This window comes from Passer domesticus, chromosome 26 (assembly GCF_036417665.1).
Source record: "Passer domesticus isolate bPasDom1 chromosome 26, bPasDom1.hap1, whole genome shotgun sequence".
Lineage (NCBI taxonomy): Eukaryota > Metazoa > Chordata > Aves > Passeriformes > Passeridae > Passer > Passer domesticus.
This window is the reverse complement of record NC_087499.1, coordinates 4,061,815-4,070,762: the sequence shown is the minus strand read 5'-3', so window position 1 is coordinate 4,070,762 and position 8,948 is coordinate 4,061,815. Positions and strand designations below refer to the sequence as shown.

General features: G+C 53.1%; 1 protein-coding gene across 1 annotated transcript; it reads right to left on the bottom strand.

Annotated features, from left to right (window-relative positions):
- Nucleotides 1–205: 205 nt before the first annotated feature.
- LOC135286409 (hydroperoxide isomerase ALOXE3-like) lies at nt 206–4,599 on the bottom strand. The gene is made up of 13 exons (XM_064399561.1): nt 4,373–4,599; nt 3,813–4,011; nt 3,657–3,738; nt 3,439–3,561; nt 3,237–3,340; nt 2,816–3,138; nt 2,537–2,740; nt 2,319–2,405; nt 1,586–1,755; nt 1,390–1,511; nt 1,198–1,298; nt 603–773; nt 206–385 (listed from the first exon to the last, which is right to left on the bottom strand). Exons 1-13 carry the CDS (start codon nt 4,508–4,510, stop codon nt 206–208), a joined length of 2,004 nt encoding a protein of 667 aa, XP_064255631.1. The 5' UTR covers nt 4,511–4,599.
- Between the last annotated feature and the right edge of the window lie 4,349 nt (nt 4,600–8,948).

The following is an 8,948-nucleotide window of genomic DNA, read 5'->3' as shown; positions in this document are numbered from 1 at the left end:
TGCTGGAGATCTCGAGGTGTTGGGTTGCTGGGGTTGTCCAAGTGCGGGATGTTGGGTGACAAGGGTGTTGGGGATGGCCATGTAAGGGGTGCTGGGAGTGCTGGGTATACTGGATGTCCAGATGATGGTGGCTCTGTCTGTTGAGGGTGCCCAGGTGCAGGGTGCTGGGAGTGCTGCTGGTGCTGAGTGGGTGCAGCTCCTGTGCTCAGATGGAGATGCTGTTCTCTGTCTCCAGTGGGTTCAGGTAGTTGTATCTCAGCTCAGCCAGGTGGTTCCTCTCCTCAATCCGGTCCCGGATCTCCTCCAGCCGCCCTTGGAAGGCCCGGATGAGCCGCCGGGGTTCCGTCTCCGTGAACCACTCCTCCGGGTACTGTCCCAGGAGCCTCTGGAGGGAGACAGCAACATGGACCCTTCAGCTTCAACCCCTTGATGCTATTCAGGGGGGTCTCTGGCACCCTGGTAGGTGTGGAGCAATGGTGGCCATCCCCCAGGCTTGGTGTCACCAAAAGTGGTGACATCCACCCTTGTGGGCACCTCTTGCAGTTCCCCTGGCCCACAGAGCTGTTTGAGGGGCCACATGGGGACTGTGGGGCCAGACTCACCCTGTCCTTGAGTTGGGAGCTGAGGAGAATGAGGGCAACCAGGATGTTAGCAGTGGTGGCCACCTCAGGAATGGTGTCGAGGAAGTGCTGGAGGAAGGCCTGGCCCTTCTCAGTGGGTGGTGGGTGGCGCATGGAGGACGGGGCGTTGGGGACGAAGGCCCCCAGATCATACTGCAGGAGAAAAGATCACTGCAGAGAACATTCCCCCAAAACAGCAATGGGATGGGTGGGGACATCCTCCAAAACAGCAAGGGGACAGGGGGAAACATTCATTGGCACAGAGAGGGGGCAGATGGGAACATCTCAGCATTGCAAGGGAGATGGATGGGGACATGTCCAGTATGAAGAGGGGATGGATGGGGACATCGTTCTGGTATGGGGACCCATTGGATGAGGACATAGGGTGAGGACATCCTTCCAGCATGGGGATAGGATGGATGTGGACATCCTTCTGGCATGTAGAGAGGTGTGACATAGACATTGGTTCAGGAGGGGGACATCCTTCCTGCACACAGAGGAGTGGAAGGGGGACATGTCCCCAGCATGGCTGGAGGACACCTGAGGATATCCTTTGGGTCCCTCGCCCATGTCCCACCTGCCCATTGTTGACAGCCGCATGCTGCGCCGAGCAGGTGAACATCACCATGGTGAGGAACTTGATGAGCTCCACCACTGTCTGCAGCGACGAGGGAATACCTGGGTGGGGATGGGACAGCAAAGAGCCTCAGGGACCTGCCTGTTGCCTGCCTTCCCTGGGGACATCCTGTGGCAGCCACAGGTGTGCTACCTGAGGAGGTCCTGCCCAAGAAACCATTGGTGAAGATGTCCATCACCCAGGCCTGCAGCTCGGTGTCCCCGCTCACCGCTGCATCCCCACCATAGTAGAATGTCACAATGCCGGTGACAAAGCTGCCATAGGGAAGAGGTGATTGTAAGATCCTCGGGCGTGCCGGACCACCCTCCACCCCCAAAACCAGTCTCACCTCTCAATGGCTTCCCAGAGGCTCATCCCATCGTCTCGGTAATGGTAGTTGGGGACATGGGACATGCCACGTTGTTGGATGTCATCAGGGAGGCACAGGGACGTGTAGGTCACCTGCTCCAGGCCTCGCTGCACCACCAGCAGCAGCCCTTCGTAGGTCACCCCGGAACCCTAAGAGGATGGCCACCCATGGTTGGGGAGGTCAGGAGGTGCCAGGCTTCAATGTCCCCCAGTGCTCCCAGTATACCCCAGTAGCCCATACTGCTCCCTGGATACAAGTACTCCCAAGTACACATCCGGTGCCCCCGGTACTCCCATATACCCCCGTGCTCTCCAGTGTCCTCCACACCATGTTCTCTAATGTCTCCCAGGTCTCTCATGCTTCCCAGTGTCTCCTGGTGCCCCCAGTACACTACAGTGCTGCCCAGAAATTCCAGTACACCCAGTGTTCCCAGTACACACCAGTACTCCACATTGGTCCCAGTAGCACCCCAGTGCCCCCCAGTGAATCCAGTAGACCCCAAGGCTCCCAGGAGACCCTAGTGTCCCCAGGAGAATCCAGTACCTCCAGGAGACCCCAGGAGACCCCAGCACTGCCAAGACTCCAGTGCTCTCCAGTGTCCCAGTGGACTTCAGTAGTCCCCCAGTGTCCCCAGTACACCCCTGTGCCTCCCAATAGCCCAGAGCATTCTGTGCCCCAGCAGAGCCCAGTGGTCTCAGTCCCCAGGGCTCACCTTGTCAATGAGACCACCTTGGTTTATGAGGACACTGCGGGCCAAAGTGTTGATGTGCAGTGTGAAGTGGAAGTGGGGCATGAGGAGCTGAGGGAGGAACAAACACCAGGCAGGTGACCACGGACCCCTTCATGGAGCTGGGGGGCCGTCAGGTGGGGCATAACTGCCCTCAGATCTGGGGGCGGGGGGCAGCAGGTGGCCCTGAGGGAGGACCTTACCTTGAAGAGGGGGTGACAGGTGGGCAGGTGGCGCAGGGTGGCGATGGCAAAGACCTCCCCAAACAGGTGGGTCCTCAGCAGGTGTGTGAGGAGCTGGTGGCTGTAGAAGTCAGCGTTGCGCACCCAGGTCTTGGCCAACAGCCAGTCCCACTCATCATCACTTGGCAGGAAGATGGGGCTGCGGGGTCCTGGTGTTTGGCTGAGCTGTGGGACACCAGACAGTGGTATAGGACCATTGCCACCCTCCTGACAGCAGGATTTAGGGTGGGACACCCCTACCTGGATGGCGATGGGGCGCAGGAGCCCATCGGTGCCTTGGTGAAGCAGGCAGAGTGGGGCCGCTATGTACTGCTGGCGCCCGTAAATGGTGTCGGTTGGGATGTCCTCCAGCACCTTGTAGTCCACAATGAAAATCCGACCTTCTTGCAGCTCCTTGTCCAGGTCAGTACCACCTCCCAGTGAGCCAGCGACCATCTCTGGTGTCACTGGGAATTTGGGCGGCAGTGTGGTGCAGCGATGGATGATGATGGGATTGTTGCCATTGAGGAACTGGGAACCGAAGAAGTCATCTTCTTGCCAGTGCTTGGCCACATACTCAGGGACTAAGGCAATGGTCAGACATCAGCACCCACTTACCCACCCTCCAGGCACCTTGAGTGATGCAGGGGGAAGGGCAGGGGACAACACAAAAGGCACCCACCAATGTCCCTGCCCTGTGTCCGAGAGAAGATGGTGCGCATCTCATCCAGGCTCTTCCAGGAGCTGCGTCTCAGTAGGAACCCTGACAGAAAGTGGGAGGCCCCTCTGCAGGGCATAGGGAGGCCCTCAGCACATTTCTTGCCTTCTCTGGCCCCTTTCCCTGCCATCACCCAGGTCCTCCATGGCCTCAGGGCACTGCTTACTGGAAGATGAGGAAACCAGTGAAGTTGTTGGCCCTGATGCGGGAGAACTGGATGTTGGAGTCCAGGTCGAAGATGGAGTCCACGTTGAGGCAACGGGGCCAGCCCTGGGCGAAGCTCTTCCACCTGAATGGGGGGGGGAAATGGGAGCAGACCTGAGCATCACTGCTGACCAGCCCACCTGGCCAAAGCAGGCCTTGTCCCCATGTCCCTGCTGTCACCGGTAAGCCTCCTGCCGTGCTGCCAGCTCCCGATGACGATGTTCCTTGAGGATCTGCAGCTTGTCGTCCACCAGCTTCTTCCCTAGAAGGAAGTGGGGGGTGTGAAAAGTCGAACCTCTGGCCAACAGAGGAGGATGGGGGCAGGGTGGGTCCTACCTGAGCCCTCTCGCACCTCCACTGTGGTGACCCCCTCCAGCCACTGGTAGCAGGGGAAGCGATACAGGGTGCCATTGGGAGCTGTCACCCGGACGTCCTTGCAGAACCAGGCATCCTCCAGGAAGAGCCGCCACTTATGCAGGCGGATGAGGACAATGGGGCCCAAGTCCTGCCCACAGTGCACAGACAGGCTCCTCTCCTGGAGAGGAAGAAATACCTTCTGGGGGAATGGGCAGATGTCCTGTGGTGGCACCAGGGACACCAGCGGAGAAGGGGCATTCCCACTTGCTTCCATTGCCTCCAGGATCCTTATCCTCCATCATCCCCTCAAAGTCCTTTTCTTCCATCCTCCCAGAACACCATTCCTCCAATCCCCCAGGACGACTAGCCACCATCCTCCCCAGATTTTTTTCTTTCAGACCCTGGAACCCCTTTCCTCCATCTCTCTCAAATCCCTTCTCACTATCCCCTTGTATCCCCAGGACAGTCCATGCAGCCCCTCATGTCCCCAGGACAGCTCTACCACCCCATGTGCCTTTTGTCCCTATCCCCATTCCCACCTTCCCTGGCAGGAACAAGAAGGAGACGGTGGTCTGGCGGCTCTCGCCATAGCTGCCCACCAAGGTGATGGAGATGGAGTTGTTGGTCCCAGCTTCCACCATGTCACCTGTTGCCACTGTCACCTTGTAGGTGGCCATGACAAGCTGCAGTGATGTCCTGGAGATGCTGTCAGAGAAGAGTGAGGGGCTGTGGGGTGCAAGCCTGCTGTTTTGGGTGATTTGGGTGTCGCAACCCCCATGGCCGTTGTGTGAGCGGGTGATGGCCCTTCCTCCTCAGGGAGGTGTTATCAGACCACTGCTACTGGCCAGTGTCCAGTATATCTGATCTCAACTGATGTTGAGGGACATTACTCAAGAAATGGCCCCGAGGATGGCCACAGGGACATTACCCAAGAAATGGACCTGGGGATGACTGCAGGGACATTACCCAAGAAATGGCCCTGAGGATGGCCGCAGGGACATTACCCAAGAAATGAACCTGGGGATAGCTGCAGGGACATTACCCAAGCAATGGCCCTGAGGATGATCGCAGGGACATTACCCAAGAAATGGACCTGGGGATGACTGCAGGGACATTACCCAAGCAATGGCCCTGAGGATGGCTGCAGGGACATTACCCAAGCAATGGCCCTGAGGATGGCCGCAGGGACATTACCCAAGAAATGGACCTGGGGATGACTGCAGGGACATTACCCAAGAAATGGCCCTGAGAATGGCTGCAGGGACATTACCCAAGCAATGGCCCTGAGGATGGCCGCAGGGACATTACCCAAGAAATGGACCTGGGGATGACTGCAGGGACATTACCCAAGCAATGGCCCTGTGGGTGGCTGTGGGGACATTACCCAAGTGATGGCCGCAGGGATGGCTGTGGGGACATTACTCAAGAAACCGTCCCATGTTCGTGGCTATGGGAACATGACCCAATCGATGGCCGCAGGGGTGGTGCCAAAGGAGGGGCATTCACCGTGGGCCAGGAGCTTCACATGCCCCCACTCAGGGTGTCTTCTCTCACGAACATCCCCAGCTGCCCTTGGCAGGCAGGAGACAGTGGTGCTAATCGCGGGCTTGGAGGTGGCTCTAGGGGCCAGGCCGCAGCACAGCAGCTCCATCGGTGGTTCCAGCGCTGGGTCTGGGGGCACTCCTGGGGGGTGGTGAGGGGTGAGTGGGACTCCTGGCACCAGAACACCCCTGAACCTGCATTCCTGGGTATCGGAACTGCTATTGCCCAAAACCATGACTCCCATGAGCCCCACATCCTGTGTGTCGAGAGCCCCCTGCACCCCATTGCCTGGCCCTGGCACCACTCTCTATCCTCTTTCCCAGCCATCCCAGCTCTCCTAGCCCCCAGCCTCTTCCTTTCTCTTGAACCTGGCACCCCATGCCCATTCCTGCCTTTCCCAGTCCCCAAACCCTCCTTTCATCAACACTGGCAATGCCCTGAACCCTTCTTCCTGGAGATCTTGCCTCTCCCCACTCTTATCTCCACCTTTCCTTACCGTGGGAGCCCCCCGAACAGCAATTCCCAGCACCAGGAACCCTGAACCGCAATTCAAGAGCACCAAGATGGTCTGATACACTGTTCCATGCACAGAAAGACCCTGAACCCCCTTTCTCAGCCACCCTGTATCTATCTCCAGCCTCCAGACACTCCTTTTCCTTCATCCTGGGACCCCCTACACCCCCATTCCTGCCTTTCTCCTTTCCTTAACACTGGGGACTGTCATGATCTGCTACTACAAGTGGGGGTCGTGGTGGTTAGTTAACTGATCTCAGAGTGCAAAAAACAACGCAGAGGGGATTTCATAACTGTGTATAGGTTCAATGAGGGGTTCAGCAATTAATTTATATGTTATTCTAACATCACCTTGTGTTACCATAAAGGGAGGGAAAACATTATTTTTGTCATCCAGCACTAGTTTTATCATGATTTATCAGGTCTTCGTGTCCCTCGGAGTTCTTCTGTGAAAAAGTAAACACAACAGAATCTGCCACCAAGAGGCAGGAAATTAAAATGATGGGATTATCCAGTATGTATTTATCCAATGCTCTTTCCCCAGAGCATCAGGGGCTACCCATGCATATTTATTCAGAGAGATTTTTAGCACCAGTGGTACTTGCCCTATAATAAGGGAGGTCCACCAGAACAAGTTGTGCAGGGTAATGTGCTGGATTATTAGGATAATTTGGTGCAGAGCCACAGCATAGGAGTCAGTGTAGATACAGACAAGAGAGGTATTCTGTACCTCACTTTGGAAAACACTGCAAATAGCTGTCAGCTCCCCAGTCTGAGCATGGCTTTCTCGCTCAGTAATAATTTGTTCACCAGAGGAAATGTGGAGGGCTGCTGCCCTGTATCTCCACATCTTCCCCTCTTGTTTAGCAGATACATCAGGGAACCAAGAATTTGCTGATTGTTCAGGGGAGAAAGGAGGGGCTATTTTAATTACAGAGGCAGGTTTATTTTGGCTGCTACCCAATTCTCAGTTTCTTGTATCGCTAAATTTTTTACAGCACCTTCTGTTATTGAGAAAATGTTAAGAGTAATGTTCAATATGAGCATACCACTTTCTAACTGAGGCCCTCTGAGCCACCTCGTCAGGTGGGGGGGGGGGGTCCCAGTGGTGACAGCCTTAACTTTGAAAGGGCCTCTCAATACAACCGGTTGTTGTTGTACCATTTTTTCCACTTCTATGGGAGCAAATTAACCACAAACAATCCTTTTTCCCAGGTAGTGTATATTTTCTCAGCATCTTTGAAACCACAGGAATAAAAACCAACAGGTCTCATCAGGCCCTCAGGACCCCACTGCCATAGGTGTACTGACAGCCCTGAGGAGGCAAATCCCCATTCCACTTAAAAGGGATCTGTGGGATGGACAGGGTCCAGTGCCTGATGAGCTGTTGCTTCAAAAATCAGCAATTGCAATGCTTCTGCCTGAGAAAGAGTCCAATCCCATTTCATCCCTTTCCTCAGCAAGTCATAAAGGGGAACAAATGGGTCGTTCTAGTTACTAGGAAATCTAACTGGTGTTTCTACAGGAGATACAGCTACCATGGTTTTTTGAAGGAGAATTGTTGAGGGTTTAAGTGTTTCTGGAAGCCCTCGAATTAAAGGGAGTCATAATTTCAGGCTTTACAGGTAATTGCATGGGTGACTCATAGCCTGCAGTTAATTTTCTTTCATGCAATATTTGCAAGCAGGCACCTTTGTGAACATTTTCCAGGAGTTGGTTGGGGGGTACCAACTATGGCTAAAGGGTCTCCCCCTTCCAAGGGGTTAAGCACCCCTGCCCAATAAGCTGTGCACTGAGTTAGAGACCATGGGCTATGTCTGTCTCCTGTTGTGAAGAGCACCTCATGTCCCCAGTACCCACCAGCTTCTTGTTCTGACAAATGAATTTGGTGTCCCCTGGTGAGAGACACTCGAAATACGTATTCTGTCGCAGATTTGTGGGAAAGATAACTGTACTCCTTTTTTCTGTGCAGGTCAAGATCCTCATAAGTGAAATAGTTGTATTCTGTTTTAATTAGAGGTCTCATGCTAGAACAGCAGTGTTCCCCACAATTTTTCATCAGAGCTAATTCTTTTTGAGGGTAATTTTGATTAATGTGAGGAGTTTCCTTCTCCTCTGTTTTTTTTTGGGAATCAGAATTCTGTGAATTGTTAAAATATTCACCTCTCAAGGCAGCCCATAATAAATGGTTTTCATTTCTTTCTTCATCTAATTGTTTTTGCAAAATTTCAACTAGGTTTGAAGGCAGTCTATTATAGCTTTTTCCTCACTTCTTCGCTTTAAGTGAGTTTCTATAGCTGCTGTAAGACAAGCTCCCAAAACTGAGCATAAGATATTTTTATTTTTGCCCTGTTTGAATTTTGTTTCATAATGTAAAGAATATAGTCTATCAATAACATTTTCCAAATTAAACCAGTTACTTTGTGCCCTTTCTTCTACTCCCAGAGAAGTTTTGCCATTGTGTTTAGCTAGTAGAGCATAAAATTCAGCTTTAACTTTTTCACTAGAGTTTTCAGTCATTTTGTGAAGGAATCAAAACCATGACAGGGAAGTACACTATTTAGATACACATACACACAGAGCTCTGCTGTATTTCCCTTTGCTTCCCTGGGTGGGTGAAGAGACAAAATCTGCCTGGGAGGTTTTGCTTAGTTACTCCAAGTTGTCCCTTTGCTTCCCAGACAGCCTAGATTCACATATAGTTTTCCCTTTTGCATGAAGAGATTTTTTTCTGAAATTCTGAAGACAGAATCCTCAATTGAGTATGGGGGTGCTTTTCACCTGGGCATGTGCAGTTTGTGGGAAATTTGAGTCACCCTCCTTCTGGAGTGAAACGTCCTTCCCCTGTTACAGACTACACACAACCCTGCAAACCCCTCTGTCTGTCAGAATCCTGTCCGTGATGCCAATTTAATGTCACGATCTGCTAGTACAAGCGGGGGTTGTGATGGTTCATTAACTGATCTCAGAGTGCAAAAAACAACATGGAGGGGATTTCAGTATTGATCAAAACAAATGCATCTTTTATTGAGTGCCCACAGCAAATGCAATAGAAGAATT

Bases quoted from the DNA above. Each gene is read 5' to 3' on its own strand.
- LOC135286409 (XM_064399561.1), bottom strand. From the start codon at position 4,510: ATGGCCACCTACAAGGTGACAGTGGCAACAGGTGACATGGTGGAAGCT. The intron at 3,739-3,812 runs GTAGGACCCACC...ACTTCCTTCTAG, and splicing joins GGAGGTGCGAGAGGGCTCAG to GGAAGAAGCTGGTGGACGAC. The intron at 3,562-3,656 runs GTGACAGCAGGG...CCCCCCATTCAG, and splicing joins GCACGGCAGGAGGCTTACCG to GTGGAAGAGCTTCGCCCAGG.